The following is a 17836-nucleotide window of genomic DNA, read 5'->3' on the forward strand; positions in this document are numbered from 1 at the left end:
ATTTAACAGTTTTGTTTTACACATTTGTTTTCCACGCTGGGGTTATTGATGCCACCCTGTTACATAGTGTGACTTATAGATTCATAAAAAGGCCTTAAAACAAGCATAAAAAAACAGTCCAAAATGGTATCTTTCGCACGAATAAGGCAGTGTACTGTAGTGATGAGGGGCTCCAGGTTCTGGAATGGAGGGTCATGGTTTCAGATCTTGGATGATATGCTGCTGTTATACCCTCAAGCAAGGAAAATAACTGTTACTGTACATAAACTGGTCTTCAGCTTGAAATTACAAATAAGACATAACTGGTAAGACAAAAGAATAAATAAACTGCCTTGAGTCTATAAAAAGACAGACTAGCTGAATGCTCCAGTTCATGTGTCATGTGTGTCTTACATTGCATACAGCGCAGTCTAGGAAAGCAAAATGAGTCATGTGATGGATCATGGGAACTCATAATCATCAGAAGAAATAGTTTACACTGACGATTTCAGCCCTTTTCTACTCGGTTTTCTCCTGGCCTTGATCCCAGATTGCACAAGATGTTGGATGCCTATCTGATCTCATGGTTGTAGGGCCCTGATCGCTCCTGGAGGAGCCATGGTCATGGTTTTTTCCAGAGACAAACTAAAGACCGTTGAGTCAAATGATATTGGATGAGGATGTGAGCCCCTCTTGTAGACAGACCCCCGGTTACTGTCCAGTTTGCAGGTTCTGGATGGTTGATCCTCTGTGTCTCTCACGTTTCTCCTGGCCTCACGCGGTCCAACACAGTGGTGCCCACAGGACAGCACAGCTCACCTCGTCTGGGCTATAGCTGCGTATTCAGTCCCATCAGGGCAGGAGATGTATGCTGGTTTTCTGGCCTCATTAGTCACCTCGGCATAGGTAACGCAGCTTTCTGACCCCCGCCTGGAATTCCGAAATTGGATATTTGCATACGTTGTATTTTCCCCAGCCTACAGAGAAAAAAAGCACAATGTACTGTACCACGTTGTTGAGTGACAAACGTTTGCTATCGTGGACTTTCTGACAAAATTCCTGGGAGACAGAATGTTTGGGTACTAATTAGAAAAGATGAGTTTTAATACAGACAGGAACCAGGGAAAAGCAAAAAATAATTTTAAAATATTTCTAGATTTCTGTAATGTGCATCAGGATGTCCACAAGAAATTCTTTTCTAAAGTTTCAAATTTGATGTCCCCCTCTTGTGGGCTGTTCCTGTTTCCAGTTATTGCTGATCCTTTTTTGTCACTGCAGTTGTTGAGAAAGCACAGAGCTGTGCAGCGTGGAAGCTGTGTAAGGAGGCTGTGTCACTGCAACACAGCTTCAACTCGCGAAACATCTTCCTTCATGCAAAGAGTTTTTAAATTGTTTTGAAGGAGGAAGACCATTGCTCCTAAATTGTTTTGAAAAGGTTTGTTAAGACATTTGTAGAATTTTTTAACTGCACTTAGAAATTATTAGAAATGAATAAAAAAAGATAAATTTCTAGCTGGCTCATTCAGTTAGGATATCTACCCAAAGCCTGAGTTTTGTCCGGTGGTCTAGACTGCCTGGGCTTAAGCCTAGGCTATGACAATAGACTACAATGGCCAAGATTTCCCTAGGGGAAGTAAGAGAAGTATTTATCAGTCATGCTAACTCAAGTGTGCTCTGGAGAAGGGTATCTTCAGCTTGTGGTGTGTTGTGCAGCTTGCTTGCAGTGCTGTCACTGAGCACTGCTTCACTCTTCCAGCCTTCTGACCACTGTGTGTTTCCTCCAAGCTAGTGAGAGGGTTACAGGGGTACCCCAAGTTGTTTCTCAGTTTCAGATTCCAAATCGGTAGGACTAAAAATACAATTAATTAGTAATTCTTGATTAAACATGGACAAAAGGGCACTATTGAAACCTTAACCTAAGAATACACTCTACACTGTGCACACGTCTGTGAAATATTTTATAGGTACCTGTATTAAAGTATTCTCTGGAATTCCCAGTTTGATTAGCAGCTGAGACCGTGTCAAAGTGGCATATTTAGCCACTGATTCTCATACTGTGAGTTTCTAAATATTTGTATCCCTAAACAATGTTAATTCTTCTGATAATGTGAAAAATGCCTTTGCTTTTGGCTGCTTGTATAGGTCCGCCACTTGAAAAATAGCCTTGAGGCTATTTATTATCCGGCCTGGATAATAAGTCCTGGAGGATGAAGGTGTCCTTCGTTTAGCCATCAGCTGGGACACAACAGGGAAGCTCCATACCTGTCTGCTGTCCACATTCACTGCTGAGCTGGAGTCTCCCTCCTGTCCTCCTTCCTCAGGCTTTCCTGCAGTAGAAATCCAAACCGAGCTGCAGTCAGTGACTGGACAGAGTTTGAATGGTTTCTCCGCTTGTCCATTACCCCTCTCGATCTGAACAGGTTATATTGCGTTCAGTATTCTTTACGTAGCCATGCTGCTGCCATGAAGCATTTCATGACGGGTACATCTGTACAACAGAAAGATCAGAACCAAGCTGAGGCTCCATCGGCCCGTTGGGTTAATTCGGTTCCACTGTCAGTACTGATGGCGCTCGGTTCAAACCCCTCCACTAACTCATTCTCCTGATGTCTTCAGGAGGCAGGTGGGCACCAGAGGACTTGGTGAAAACCCTTAAAACATGGGCAGTTTTAGAGAGCAGATTGTAAAGTGTGACTGCCAGGTAAACACTCACCCAGAACCTTGTTTTTCCTCTTTAGAGTGAAGACAACAACCACAATCACCACTAGGATAACAACCGTAGTGCAGGACAGTCCAATTATGATACTTTCCTCTGTACTTATCCTGAGAAATGAATAAATAAGTGTTTGAATGAATGAAAATCACATATATTTTCAAATCAACCTCTGACCTAGGAAGTAGTTGCAGACGAAGCCCCGACAATGCAGTTGTGATCAAAGCAGAGCATTTACACATATATTTTGGGTTTAACCTGCTTGGCTTGAGAGATGACGGCCTGGCCATGTGGACAAGATAGTCTGAGCCTCACCATCAGAAAGGCAGTGGGGTTGGGGATAGCGAGGGGGTGCTGCTATGAGGAACTCGGGGTTAGAACAGTCTACATGTTCCGTATTTGTACTGAAGGGAGCTGGTGAGGCGCAGGAGCTGGGGTTTCTTTCTCCAGACGGTTGTCATAAAGCCCAATCACTTTTAACTGATAAATCATATTGAGTTGCAGACCTCAAGTACCCAGGAGGAGGCACCATTTCCTGTCTTGTTGTTTTTCTGAGGATTTAAAAAATCTACTAAATCGATTTAAAAAAATCAGCCTTGTATTCCACAACATTTGTATGCTTTTTTGAAAGGTTACATAATGTCTTTTTACAGAACAAACACAGGTACATGGCATCGTAGGGATGACACACACTAGCCTCCGCAAGACATTTGAGTTTTATCTTGTTTCTTTTGGGTTCAAGGGTTCAAAATTTCAGCGGCTACGGCAAGTATTGTAAAGCTCAATCAATTATTCGATCACTACTTTATTGCCACTCAGCAATCTACAACATAAACAAGAGGACTTGTAAAATAACTATTTTAAATTGGCCATTAAACATTTAAGTTTATAATGCAATTAATTAGTGGGCTAACTGCATCTCGCAGGATCAAATACACTGATAAAAGTTCATGATCATGGATTTGTTTAAAAGATGAATACTTATGGCTACAAGAAATTTAAACCACTTCTTGTTTTCGGTGTTATATCTTTTCTGCTCAATGAGTATGGTGTTTGTGTAAGACTTGTGAAGTGTCAGTTCTAATCTGGAGATTTTAAATTTGGGACTTGTTTATCATTGACAGAGAAATTTCAGTTGTTGTTTATTTTTTTGTTAAACAGAGTGAGCTCCACACCAGACAAAAGAAAAATGCTTTGAGGGAAAGTTCTGTAGGGTTTTACCCTTACACTAAATGAGCGTTAAACACTTTTTAATTTTTTTTTCTTAATTTTCTTCTTTTGATAAAAAAAATGACAGACTTAATGCAGAGCTTTGGTCAATTAATTATCAAAAACAAACCCTTTTAAAATGGCTTTTAAAAGCATAAGCTTTAGAATTTTAGACCATGGTCCAGAGCTTTTCTTTCTTTTGAAAAGTCTTAAATGACTAACTTACCCAGGAGAGGGTGTTGCAGGAACAGGGGTTAATGCCTTGGGGGTAGTCGTTGGGATCGTGGTGGTAGTAGCTGTAATAGTTGTAGGAGTTGTAATAGTTGTAGGAGTTGTAATAGTTGTAGTAGTTGTAGTTGTTGGTTTTGTGGTTGTTACTGTATACAAAAGGTACAAGAACAATTTGAATGGGGCTTCACAATTCTGGATGGCTTTCATCAAGAATACATGTGAGCCCATCCCCCTCTGAGATCTGATTCTTGTTATCTTGACACACTGGCATCCCTGTGACAAACCACACCTTCTCCACACAACTGAGAAACCTGCTACACATAACTGCATCCCTGTGCAGGAGTATGTGATGTTCTTGGGTGTTATGGCATCATACCCGGCTCTGTGCTGTTATTGCATGTAACCATGACCAGGAATCCTTGGCTAAGAAAAACAATACTTTGTTTTCTTATTGTTTCTTCTTGCTAGGCACTTCAAACTAACCTCTTTTTTCTGGTGATTTTCCTAGGTTCAAAGAAAGCTTCTTTCTCATAGCCATAAGAATTCTGAACGCCACCTCTTAATGCTTAGTTCTTCTATCACTGCTTTAGTACTGAACTCACAATACTGTCACTACTTGGGTTTTGCATATTGCTGCTATGTGATTGCTGTTAGAGATTTCAGTTGTAAACCCCTCTAATGTAAACTGCTGCTATTGTATTCATTAATAATCTCAAGTACTGTATATTGCTGCTAACCACAGGTTCATGCTACTTTCCACTATGTTGTTAACATGGAACATATTGCTATTGCTTAATGTTCTTGTCTCCAACAATTTGTGATGTCAATCTGTTCTGTCATTTGTCATGTGAGGAAACACGCAAGTAAGCATTCCATTGTACTCAGGTACTCAGGTACATATTGTCATGCCCTCTGCAGCCAGAGAGCGCTCCTACTCTGTCCTGTCCCTAGTTTCCTGCCTGGCTGGTCTTCTCTTTCCCTTGGGCTATATATTTCCGGGTCTTGCACTCTGCCCTTGCTCAGCATTGACATTCGGATGTCCTGAGACCCGCCTAGCACCAGGTCGCCCCATGTCCGCTCCCTGAGGGCAAAGGTTTCTATACGGCACTCCTGAACTCTTTGCACTAACGAGCCCGGGCCTTTTTCCCGTTCCGCCGCTACGCATATGGGTCTTTATCCGCTCTCCTGCTCTCCACGGTTAGTCCCTTTGGACGTCCGTGACACATATGACATTAAATTTGAAACTTGTAACATTGTAGTAAAATTTGCAGAAACATTAGAGAAGATATTACTTGGTGGACATTAATATGTTATTAGTATGTCAGAATGTTGCCAAACGTAACAGCGGGAAATTAATATTACACTGTGCCTCTGAATAGATTGCAAGAACAAGTGTCACATTGCCACAGACTTGCCAACAGAATTGTTAAGTGACTTCCACATTATTTGCTTGGCTGAGTGGTTGTCACGTTTTTGATGGAGTCTGCTCATATTGTTTCAGTTCAGCAAAACATAATTTGCCAATTTGATGTCATTCCTGTTGTGTAATGGTTTGGACATTACAAAGAGTCCAGGAATCTAACCTTTTCTCCATTATGTGTGGCACTTAAGCATTTTCATCACTCTTTTTAATTGATCTCGTTCTTACCTTTGGACGGTCCGCTCCCCATTATTGTCTCGTATGTCCTGTGTGGGTAAAGTATGAGTCATTTAGAGAGAATACAATTTATAATGATGAATTATAACATATAGCTCTTGAAATAAATCTGTGTTGCCATAGTTTGTCACTTTAATAAATACTTTTCCTGAAATTGTATGTCAGGAAATGTGATAGAACTGGGTGCCTTTGTCCATCCTTTTAATGCATAAACAAAATAATTAATGAACCTTTGTGACAAAAAGCACAGGTTTAAAGAACACCCAAATGGTCCTGCACAACTCAGCATTCAGTTATGTTTGCTCTCCCACAGGATCACAACCTGCAGTGAGCTTCAATGTCAATTGTGAGCTGAACCTCTGTGGTGGGTTGAACAAGAGCTTTTATGATTCTGCTTTGTCACGGGAAAAGAATTTCAGATGCAATCATGCTACAGTAGCTGATTAAACAGTTATCCCCAACTGCCTTAAATTCCCATGCAGTAAAGGAAAAGCTATAAACATGTTTTTCCTGTTGGATTTGCATAGGCCCTCGAATTTCTCTTCAAGACATTCACCAGGCCATTCAGACAGGTCTATATCAGGTAGTTCAGTGCTGAATGAAAGGGTAACAGCACTGCAGGCAACGTCAGCTACAGCAGCAAGGCTCATCACTGACAACCCAGTACTGCCGTGTCCACTGACCCATTGTGCTCCTTCTCGAGCTGTGCTGAATGAGCTGTGGGGCACTCTCTGAGCTGCTCCCTGCTCGTTTTGAAATACATGTTTGAACTTTCCTCATGAAGTTCACAGGCTTTTGAAGTCAAATAATGGATAAGCTGACAATCTAGATTACCTTACCATGGGCATTCTTCACAACCACCAAATAATTCTTCATTTCACTCTGCAGTACTCACGATAACAATTCTTAACTACACAAATACAGTATACACAGATATGAATTAAACAAGTTAAACAACATTGTGTTTCTTTTCAGCATGGAATAAACCTTTACTTGTTCCTTTGCAACCTACGCATGCTGATGAAGCTACCTACTTGTATTATTTAAATGTGTGCGTTCCACTATGATATTTTGGTTGAAATCCAAATACAAATTCATTCCTTTCATTTTAGTTTTCTGAAATTCATTTCTCCCCATTTGCCTTCATTTACACAGTGTGTTATTCTATCATACAGTAAGTAATAAAAGGATAATGGATATCACAAATGTTTTTCATTCATGTTGAAAACAGCTATGCATTGAATTAACAGAAAAGGAAATCAAAATTCAGGTTAGTTCTTGTTTTTAAAAAGACATAACTGGTTATAGGAGAGATTACAGGCAGGGAAAAAAAATCAACCTAGATGGACTGAGTTAATACCTTCATGTTAAAATAATAATGTGCTCTTACCTTAAAGACTCACACAGCAGTTTTGTTCTCCAACCAACTATTGTGCACTATAGCTCAGTGCTATTGCAGTTTACTGTGCAGTTGATCTTTTATGACTTCCCTTTTTAAACCGTTTTGCATAGCTCTCACACATCAGTAGGTTTGCAATATTTTTTTGCAATACTGTACACATTCAGTACGAATCTCTTGAAGAAGGGAACAGCACAGAAGTTGAAAACACATCACGTCAGTGTGATTATGGCTTGTAACAGACAGATTCTGCTGCTGTGGATGTGACCCCTGATGGCAGAAAGTGCTGATTAATATCTTTTACAATTTTGAATTACTGGTTGTGTTTTTATTGTGTACACATGTAGTTTGGAATATCCTGTGTTGTACTTGGGGAATGATTACCTGCAGTTGTTCGCCTCTGAAAAGCCCACCTCATATTTTGACAGGTTTCCATCTCTAGAGTGTCTTACAGGTGAACTGGCTTTGATTGGAGGAGCAGGAGGAGCGGTGCATCCTTCACTGAGGCCACCAAGAGACTACAGTTTTTGGAGCACCACTCTAATACTGGATTAAGCTTTCAGTTTAGATCTTGTTAAGGCTGAAACAGCAGAGAGCAACAGAAAACAGGAACCTTACTGATTTTCTGCATTGCAACTACATGGACCAAAAATATCTCTTTGCAGGTCTCAAAAGTGATAACTGGGTGAAATAAACCCGTTTCTCTGTTTTTTTTTCCCCAGATTTTTTTTTACCAGCTGCTTGTCTTGGATAAAATGCCAATGTAAAGATAACCCTTTACATAACACCACTTAGCTGTTCAAACACTAAAATGGCATTTGAAGCATTTGTTATTACTTACAGTGCTGGCAATCCTTTGGAAAAAATGGGGGCGAGGGGCTAGATAAGCTTCATATCATTATTAAGTTGTAATAAAGGGTCAATATTGAATTTGAACAGTCTGAAGTGTAAGAGTGTTCAATCCCCAGATATACTGACAACTCACAAAATATTATGATGTTCTTATATTGGAACACTTTAGTATATCAAAAAGGATTTTTGACACAAGTACCCAATAGTATTGGAAAAGTCAACCAAGTAGAATACATTTTTTTAAATATCTCTATTTAAAAATATCTTGCCCTGACACTGGTTGTGGGTGTCTAAAACAAGTTACCCACTGATGTCACTAAAGCTGATACCCTGGATAACCTTCATCCTCAGATCAATAAGGTGCTAGGAGTTGAAAGAGTTATAGATGGCTCAAATGGTCAGCTCTGAATTTTAACCTTATATTCTCATGTCCTTGTGTTCTTGAGAGTGTACTGCTCCAAATATTCATTCATTGCACAACTTTTATCAGATCTAAGCAGTCCGCTTTCCAGGCGCATAGATATTTTATTTTTTCTTGAGCGTGAGATATGGAGAATAGGATTTTTCCGACTGTTGGCACCGAGTCCAAAAAACTCTTTTATTTTTAAGACTAAATGGATTAATAACAGCCGCTCTTATCTTCCTGCAGAAGGAACGTCAAACATACATATTCCTGGAAAGCATCCAGGAAACATGGAAAGCGATATTGTTCACTTTCCTTTTGTCAAGATGTGCACACACGCTTGTGTCAATCTGCAGTAATGGACCTTAATCTTAATGTACAGTAAATACTAACAGAACACAATAAAAGCTTAGATACGTGGACAGAGGTAGGAAAAGTATAAAAGAGTAAATCTGACACCACAAACGTTTTGTACAAAGGCAACAATGGGCAAAATACTACTGGCATGTGGTGAGTAAAACTAAGCAAAATATGAAGAACAAACTGTTGTTTGCTATCAGAAACTAATGTCTCCTTTGCTGTATCTTCTCATTGTAGGCAGAAAAATACAATGGTACATTGTCCATTGTCTTCTTGGTAAACAGTGCATGTTTTGTCAAAGTATCTCCCTAGTTTACCATAATCTTAAATTGATTGACATTTTAAAAAGCAGCAAAGGTATGCTTCAAAACTCTAGAATGTCACACAACTCCACAATTAAAGTTAGAACCATCATAAAACAGTCTGATATCTGTATTGATAAAAACATGGCTTTGATAATCCAAATATGGGATACATAATTCCCATATTTTTGTGACTTTTGTGTACTTTGTGTCCAGGTGTGACTGCCGATGGTGTCAATTGAGTCTTTGCATTCTGCACCCTGCATTCTGAAAGTTCACACTTGTTTCCTTTCTTATTCCCTGACAGTCCTGTCTGCGCTGCTGCACGTGCAGCTCGGTAAGTTAAATCACTGCACCTTTTCACAGGTGATGGGCAGCTAAATTCATTTCAAGAACAGCCTGATGCTAGTTTGCCACATAAAGCTTTGATTTCGTGTAGAAAAGAGAATAATCGAACTTTGAAAGCAACACAGAATCAACAGGAAACCTTATTCCCTATTGTACAAATGTGCATGCAAAAGCCATGTTTTCTCGGACATGTGCTGTAAACCCTACTCTAATATGTGGGTCTTGTCACTCAATTACTTTTTTACGGAATGCCAATATCTTTGCCGAACACAGAGTAAAATCTGTTTTAAATTGTGTAATAACCAGGGGTACACATGTGCTTGTCCCATTTTAAGAATATGGGGCATTAAATGCCAGAACAATTTACATTGGATTTCTGGATAATCAGATGAATCTGCAGATGTAATTTAGAGGCAACACAAACACCCCCATATCGTTTCACAAGCCAGTGAGCAAGCTCCACTGTCCAGCAGTTTTAGTGAGACTGACATCTGTGTATGGTACTTGTTGGTGCATCACACAGCTAGAACAGAGAACTTTTTTGTCATTTGAGAACTTAATAAAAAAATTGTACCCTGCTCTTGTCCCGATCATTAATTAGCATCTATTGAAATCTCCATCTCTCCTCAACCTTAGGGTCCTCTTATATCCTGTCATGCTACTTCACCAACTGGGCGCAGTACAGGCCCCCACCCACAGTCTACATGCCCACCAACATCGACCCCTGCCTGTGCACCCATCTGCTCTATGCCTTTGCCACCATGAAAGACAACAAGCTGGCCACCTACGAGTGGAATGACGTTGAGCTCTACAGCGAGTTCAACGCCCTCAAGAACAAGTGAGTTCTCTTCCGGGCTGCAGGCTCTCCTGACAGCTGCACTCAACAAGTAGAAAAGTGAGCTACATTCACAATATTATTTTAAGTACACTTAAAATACACTTCTGTATGAGGCATGTACAGTAGTTTCTAGTGATTTCTGTTGCTTACATGGCAGAAAATGTAGTATTTTTCAGCCTTAAATGACTTAAATGAAAAGGTATTATTATTTCTTTCATAAGAGTCACCTGCCCTGCTGTTACACGCCCATCCTTTGATTAAATACATTTTTACATATTTATTATTTACTCGTTAGTAAAAAACATATTGTAAAACACTGTGAGATGATTGCTTTTAATAACACTATAGCAGATTATTCTAACTATGTGTCTGAGGCCTTTATTAAAGACAGCTTTTAACAGTTAGGTATTATACATACAAGGCTCAGTAAAACTATTTATATCAGTAACAAATAGTGGAGCCCGTAGCTGTGTATTTAAATTGTGCAGATGACGTAAAAATGTATACCGAGTGCTAGCAGAAGGGCAAGTTTAGAGTTAAGGTTTTGTGTGGTAAAAAAGCTGGATTCAGCTCTGCTTGTTGCTAATGAGTTCACTTTGTTCTGTGATTTCTTATCGTACCCCCTTCCTAGGAATGGGAATCTGAAGACCCTGCTGTCCGTAGGGGGATGGAATTTCGGATCTTCAGGGTAGGAATCTCACTAAACTTGTGATGTTCTGGCAGAGAACAGGACCACAGTCGTTTATTCCAGAAATGCTGTGTTGTAAATTGCTGTGTGTCGCGAGTATGGGAAGCAATGAAATTTACTAGGGATTTTTTTTCTCCTCCTCCCGGGCGCAGATTCAGCAACATGGTGGCCCAGGCCGGGACCCGTCAGATCTTCATCAACTCCGTGATCGAATTCCTGAGGCAGTATGAGTTTGACGGCTTGGATATAGACTGGGAGTACCCAGCCAACAGGGGGAGCCCTCCGCAGGACCAACAGCTCTACTCCGTCCTACTGGAGGTCAGTCTGTCTTCTGTGGTCACCTTGGCAACGGGTACCACTGCTAGCTGTACAACAACCATCCTCAAACGTGGCCCAGCTGAGCTCTTATTCTCGCAATGGAATTAAGAATTTAAGATAATGATTTTCTGGCTGTCTTGAGGTGCTGAAGAGTGGCTGATTTTTAATTAATTGTGATATCTAGTAATTTGCTTTTAAATCTCTAACAGCTTTAGAGCTGAAAACTATTCAATAGGACTGAAAAAAGTACTGGGACAAATTGATTAAATGCTCTAGGAGTAGTTTTTTGGGAGTAAGTATACTAGCAGTGAAAAAGAGGAAGGTAACTACATGCTCAAAAAAACCCAGGTTCTACTTTTTTCTAAAAGTCAGGTTACAATTTCCTTTAAAGTCTCTGGCATCCTTCTCTTTTTCTATTGCTGTAACTGTTTGTGTGTTGTAACCGAGATCTGGTGGAGCAGTTCACTTTATTTGTGGTTGTAAACAAGTATTTAAACACAGCAATGAGAGCTTCATCCGAAGCCTGCTGATGGCCTCGTTTAAGCAATCAGTAATGAAGAGTGAACCTGTCTGGAATTCTGGCGTTTTCCAGGAAATGCGGGCAGCCTTTGAGAAGGAGGCACAGGAGACCCACAGAGCCCGGCTCTTGATGTCTGCAGCCGTCTCTTCCGGTCTCGGAACCATTCAGTCCGCTTACCAGATCCCCAAACTTGGCCAGTAGGTGTCGCCAGCTCTTTCTGAGGTTCCTATCTTCTGTGAGATAGGAACCTCAGAAACCTTTTTTGTAGATTTTAATCAAGTGGAAACTATTTACTAAACTGTAACCCTTTTCACTCTGAACAAGATTACTGTACATAGATAGATACGTTATTGTCCACTGCTGTGGAAATTTGTCTTTGGCTTCTCCCATAAAAGTACAAAACGCACAAGCAAAACATAAAAGTCCCATAAAAGCACATGAAATCATAACAACAGTATATAATACAGAAATAAATGGATAAATAGGTAGTGGGGGACTACATTTACATACATGCATTGAGCAGTTGTATTGCACAGGGGACAAATACTTCTTATGGAAGTGGGCTTTCACCTTCTGATAGACAGGACATGACTTTTTTGACACATGAAGCTTTTTATGCACAATGAGAACTAACGGCTCTTCTGCTGAGCCCTCTCCATCTGAGAAGTCCATGAGGCTGCAACTTCCTATCTGGCAAACTTACTGCACACTCATCTTTTAAGCAGTCAATGTCTGATGTGCTTGCACCATGTAACTCAGGAAATGAGCTAGGGGACTCCTGCAGGGTCTTAAAAGGATTTACCCGTCAATCATATGTGTGATGCCTTCTTTTTATCTGTTCTTTTCATATTGTACTGTCTTCTCACCATGATAAGATTTTGGCACCAATGAATAATCGGGTTAGACCTTAATCCGATTTTATTTTTAATGAACTGTTCATCATTAAGATGGTGCTTGAATTGCTATTCTATCCATATGGTGAAAGGCAGCTGACGTAGGTCCCTAGTTCAATAATTATTCTAGACAGCTGGTGTTCACTCTGATGCTGCTGGGTAACCTTGTCATCATTCCACTCTAGACTGTTAATAACATTATTTGAAACAATTTTTTTGCTCATTTGGTAAATACAACATTACCACTGTTTCCAGATCATTAATTAATATAAATAGTACCTCTAAAATAATGTGGATTGTGGCCCTCCAAGACAAAGTTTCTTTGTAATTTGCTATTTTAAGTGTGGTTTAAGCCCTGAATGGGGTGAAATGTTGATGCACAAGTAATGTATTGTTCAGGTATATTTGTTATACTTATCTTCTTCTCCATGGATGCAAGAGTTAGTTTTCTTGTTTGGTTCAGGGCACAAATACGTGACGCTTGCTGCTGGCATGTTTGAATAAGATCAAAGGTAACTTCTGCAAAATCTGAAACAAAGACTCAGTTTTACTTGGGGGCTTCCAAGTTTAACTTGCAAATTTATTTGCGATAGCTTTGGAAAACAGACCGTCTCCGGCCAAGCAGCACAAAAAGAAAATGCACGTGGCCTTTTCGCCTCTCATATGAAAACATTTGAAATACATCTAGATCAGTTTAAGACAGAATTTATTTTAACTTTGAATTTTTAGTAAGGTATAATATGACCAACCTCATAATGGCATTGTGGTTTGGGTTGTCGAAGAAATAAAAAATTAACTGGTGAGTAACACGAGCATAAATTTCTACAGTCCATACAAAAACAAGAATAGTGCCCCTAAGAATTTCCCAGCATTAGCATTGTCCTCATCTCCCATTCTTTTTTGCTCTCCCTGCCTTTCTCTTTCTCCCCCTCTCCCTGTTTCCCCCCTGTCTCCCTCTGTCAGGGCTCTGGACATGATCAACGTGATGACCTACGACATGCACGGCTCCTGGGAGACCTTCACTGGAGAGAACAGCCCTCTGTACCGGGGGCCCGCAGACCAGGGTGGAGACATTTACTTCAACATCGTGAGTGCCACCACTTCGGCCAGAGCGACCTGCAGCTTCTTCTACCTTTCTCCTCTCAATGTCTTACATCTGTCCTCAAACAGTGAACAGCTAATGATTCTATTGCCCTCCTGTATAAATTATTATTGACTGACATCCGCCAGTCTTGTTGAAACACTGTTTTAACAAGAAACAGAATAATTATATGAAGAAGAATTACATGGACACTCATTAAGACATGCAGGCTAATTAACACCAGGAGTGTCCGGAGAGGTAACAGCAGTGAGACATTTATGATGGCATTCATGTTTCACGTTTTGCCCTGAGTGATCTTGTAGGTTTTTTAAAGGTAGGAGCACAGTGCAGCACAGTTTGACAGGAAATCATTTCAGCAAGCAAGGCTACTGTAGCTTCAGGTTTCTCATTTTTCATATGGGCCAGCACAGCCAGTAGCAAGTGTTTTTCTTTGTAGAACTATGCCATGAATTACTGGAAGGACAATGGGGCCCCAGCGGAGAAGCTGCTGGTTGGGTTTCCCACCTACGGGCAGACCTTCACCCTGAGAAACGCCGCTGATCATGGGGTGGGCGCCCCCATCTCTGGTGCTGGAGCTCCGGGAAAGTACACGCAGGAGGCTGGAGAGCTGGCCTACTTTGAGGTACAGGATCCTTGGTATTGATTGATTTAATGACACAATTTCATCAGTCACAGTGTGAGTACAGTGCACATCCACCATGGAGCTCAGGAAGAGACTGACATGCCAGTTTAGTCTAATAAAGTAAAGCTTGTGGAAAGTGTGGCTTAAGAATCTGTGTGTTTGTGTTTGGAAAACAATAAAATCACTGGACACAATATTAGGACCATAGGAAAAGGAATAGTAGATTGTCTCAATGGCAGGCAATGCTTGGGTAGCCTGATTAGAACGAGACCGATTTCCATCATTTTCCCAGACAATCCCATTTCCCAGATCCAGTCCTGTTGAAAACTGATGGGGCTGGTGAAACATGCAGCTCTGTCCTACTCAGCATCAGTGTCAGCACGGCCTCAGCAGAAGGTGATCCTGTCAGAGGAATGGGATGGGACTAGGATATAAATATTTCAAAAACCATATGGAGTACAACGTGTTCAGGAAGTTCTTGATATTGTATTGAAGAGGTTCTACATGTGGGGTGGTCAGTGAGTGGAGTGGGGGTTCCTACATTTTAAAGCAATTTGTAACAGACCAATGAAATGAAAGTGACTTTTGACTTGAGTTGTTCGCTTGTTCTTCTGTGATTTTTTTACTTCATGCCACCCACCCTGCTAAACGTGCAGCTCTCATGAGGTTTGTTATGGTCAGTGTTTGCTGCAGGGCTGAGGAAGGTGTGCACATGAATCAGGGACTATCTCTCCCCCTGTTACAGATCTGTGGCTTTTTGGAAGGGGCAACATTTGTGTGGAACGAAGTGCAGGACGTTCCCTATGCCTACAAAGGAACGCAGTGGGTCGGTTTTGACAATATCAGGAGTTTTGGGATCAAGGTAAGCAGATCCTCTTTAGACTTCTTTAGATCCAACTTTAGAGAGTCTCAGATTCCTATCGTCCTTGTCATTTTACATGATGTAGCCCATGGTTTTAATTCAGGATGCTGGTCACAAGGCTAATAAGAGAAAGCAAGGCAACAAATAATAGTAGGCCAACTGGACCATTTTGCATGTTTAATGTTTGCTTCCAAATTAGCTTACAGGTAATTTGGGCATTTCTTCAAATGTCCCCTGTGTGTCAGCTTTGATAGCATGGAAGATAGGTCATTACAGGGCCTTTGTGGCATTTTGTAGAAAGAAACGCCTCCTCCATTTTGTCCTAAGTCTGCCTGCTCTTAATTTTTTGTAGGCACAATGGCTAATGAAGAATAACTTTGGAGGTGCCATGGTCTGGACTCTTGACATGGATGACTACCTGGGCACCTTCTGTAACCAGGGGAAAAATCCTCTGATCAACGTTCTCCACAAAGCCTTTGGTCTGGATCAAGTGGGTAAGTGCTTACAGTGAGAAGCAACAAATAACAGTAAAGGAGGCCAACCACCTCCTGGATCAGCCTCCTGTTGAATCGACACAAAGACCCAGCCTAACTATTTCTTTCAGGACCCCAGAGGGTAAACACCCAAACGGAGCTGTAGTGGTAACAATCTGAATTGTTGTCATGGCAGTGTGGGGGTGGAGGCTCTGAGTAAATCTTTGATCCTCATGCTAGGCTTATATCATGGATCTGTGTTTAAGTTGTGGCAGCAATATTGTCACCTTGTCCTGATCTCATAAGCTCCCAGAAGCTAAACAATACTGGACCTCACCAGTACTGGAATAGGGGATATTTGGTAGACCAGCAGGTGGTGCTCTTCCATCTGGATCAGAATTTCCAGAAAAATAAAATTCCAGTATGGTAACCAATGCGATGTTTGACTGAGGACCTGACTGAATGTCCAGGGTCAGTCATTGAAAATTTTATGGCACTCTTCATGAGAAAAGGGGTACTTAACCTGGGTGGTCTCACCTTGAAAATTTCTTATTATGCTTAACACTTGCACAGCAGTGCACATGTAAGGAAATGTTTCTTCTGTAAACATATTCATTAAAGACATATGGGAGACCAATGCTTTTCCCCTAGTGTATTTCAGCTGAGCAAAGACAGCACAGGCCAGACAGAGCCAATCTTATAAAGACCATTTACTGTCACACCCTCCTGTGCTCTTTCCCCAGCCTGTACGCCCCCTGCGACCCCCCTGCCCCCCATCAAGGGCCTGACGACCACTGGAGGAAGCACGGGAGGCGCATCTGGGGGCAGCTCCGGGGGCGGATCCGGGGGCAGCTCCGGCAGTGGAACCAGTGGGATGAACGGAAGCTTCTGTGTTGGCAAAGCCAACGGTCTGTATGCAGACCCCACGAACAAGACCCAGTTCTACGAGTGCAATAACGGCCAGACCTACTTCCAGAACTGCGCTCAGGGGCTGGTGTTTGACTCCAGCTGCTCCTGCTGCAACTGGGCCTAGACGTCTCAGCAGGCAGACTGCTCCGCACACATCGGCAAGGAAAGACCTCCTTCAGAGGGCTGCATCCATAAACACAAGCAGCGAGGCAAGGCTGCCGCAGGCGGGGATATGGCGGACACCACATTGAATCACCAAACCACACTGTGGCAAAGCCTGAATTCCAGGGTCAGCCACAGAGAAAGTCTGTACCCGCACCTCTGATTTTGAAAGTAATTAGCTTTCTATTATCAGCAATTCCAATTGGTTTTGAGCACCATCGTGTCTGCTGTCTTCCTTCCCTATCACTTTGCTCTCATTTTTATTTTCTCAGACCATTGCAACTTTGTTTTTTTTGTAAATCGGAAGAGCCGCTTAAAGATCGCGGCTTTCACTGACGGGAAGTGTTGCTTCTCATTCTCTGGAATCAGAGATGTCGGATCCATCGTTAGTCTGTTTCTGCCTGAAAAGTAATTAAGGAGCTCCTGGGTAAGAGGCTTGGGACACTCTGGTTTTGCAAAGTAAAACTGTGGTGGTTTAAAAGGGGAACTTGTAAAGCTAACTAAATCTTTCAGATAACACTTTGCACCCGTCAGTGAAAACTGCAGCTGCCTCATTTAATACTCACTGAGCTGCTCATAGCCAACCGTTGCCTTACGTTCTCTTTATGAATGCAGCCCTCTGGTCACACTGTCACTCAGAAGAAACTATTTCCAGTTACACGTTAGTGGTTAAACAACACATTTCCTATCTCTATGACTTTTAAAACAATTTTAAGATTGGGGACCTGCTAAAAACATGCTTAAGGAAGAAAAAAGTTTAATTCGGTTACGTTCTCACAGGATAGGGGAACAGTGCAGAAAGCAAAAAGTAGGAAACACCTCCTTCAGCTGAATGAACTAGGAGCCCTTGGTAGTGATGCTGATAAAACCACACAACTCCATCTGGAACCAGTCTACCATAGTGCCGTAAACCACACATGTAACAGTGTCAGTGTTTTAACACAGTAATCTCCTCCTTTCCCTACAGTCTTAATATAATAAAAACTTTCCTCTACA

At 41.4% G+C, this 17836-nt stretch overlaps 2 protein-coding genes across 3 annotated transcripts; one reads left to right on the plus strand and one right to left on the minus strand.

Annotated features, from left to right (window-relative positions):
- On the minus strand, positions 1 to 7248 carry LOC148830977 (uncharacterized). Of its 2 annotated transcripts, XM_088922276.1 has the most exons (6): positions 7180 to 7248; positions 5781 to 5818; positions 4128 to 4278; positions 2693 to 2802; positions 2242 to 2306; positions 1 to 956 (listed from the first exon to the last, which is right to left on the minus strand). In XM_088922276.1, the coding sequence occupies exons 2-6, from the start codon at positions 5800 to 5802 to the stop codon at positions 795 to 797; spliced, it is 510 nt and encodes a 169-aa protein (XP_088778402.1). In that variant the 5' UTR covers positions 5803 to 5818; positions 7180 to 7248; the 3' UTR covers positions 1 to 794. The 2 variants fall into 2 exon arrangements, with proteins under 2 accessions (XP_088778402.1, XP_088778403.1); XM_088922277.1 differs by lacking the exon at positions 7180 to 7248 and having other exon boundaries at positions 5781 to 5900.
- Positions 7249 to 10922: 3674 nt separating this feature from the next.
- LOC148830978 (acidic mammalian chitinase-like) lies at positions 10923 to 17836 on the plus strand. The gene is made up of 8 exons (XM_088921192.1): positions 10923 to 10979; positions 11132 to 11297; positions 11890 to 12014; positions 13674 to 13797; positions 14249 to 14434; positions 15180 to 15296; positions 15649 to 15790; positions 16513 to 17836. Exons 2-8 carry the CDS (start codon positions 11142 to 11144, stop codon positions 16800 to 16802), a joined length of 1140 nt encoding a protein of 379 aa, XP_088777318.1. The 5' UTR covers positions 10923 to 10979; positions 11132 to 11141; the 3' UTR covers positions 16803 to 17836.

Source organism: Atractosteus spatula, chromosome 7 (genome assembly GCF_055471065.1).
Source record: "Atractosteus spatula isolate fAtrSpa1 chromosome 7, fAtrSpa1.hap1, whole genome shotgun sequence".
Lineage (NCBI taxonomy): Eukaryota > Metazoa > Chordata > Actinopteri > Semionotiformes > Lepisosteidae > Atractosteus > Atractosteus spatula.

Bases quoted from the DNA above. Each gene is read 5' to 3' on its own strand.
- LOC148830977 (XM_088922276.1), bottom strand. From the start codon at position 5,802: ATGGGGAGCGGACCGTCCAAAG. The intron at 2,803-4,127 runs GTAAGTTAGTCA...TTCATTTCTCAG, and splicing joins CCTGCAACACCCTCTCCTGG to GATAAGTACAGAGGAAAGTA. The intron at 957-2,241 runs GTATGGAGCTTC...TTTTCTCTGTAG, and splicing joins TGAATGTGGACAGCAGACAG to GCTGGGGAAAATACAACGTA.
- LOC148830978 (XM_088921192.1), top strand. From the start codon at position 11,142: ATGGTGGCCCAGGCCGGGACCCGTCAGATCTTCATCAACTCCGTGATC. The intron at 15,297-15,648 runs GTAAGCAGATCC...AATTTTTTGTAG, and splicing joins TCAGGAGTTTTGGGATCAAG to GCACAATGGCTAATGAAGAA. The intron at 15,791-16,512 runs GTAAGTGCTTAC...CTCTTTCCCCAG, and splicing joins CTTTGGTCTGGATCAAGTGG to CCTGTACGCCCCCTGCGACC.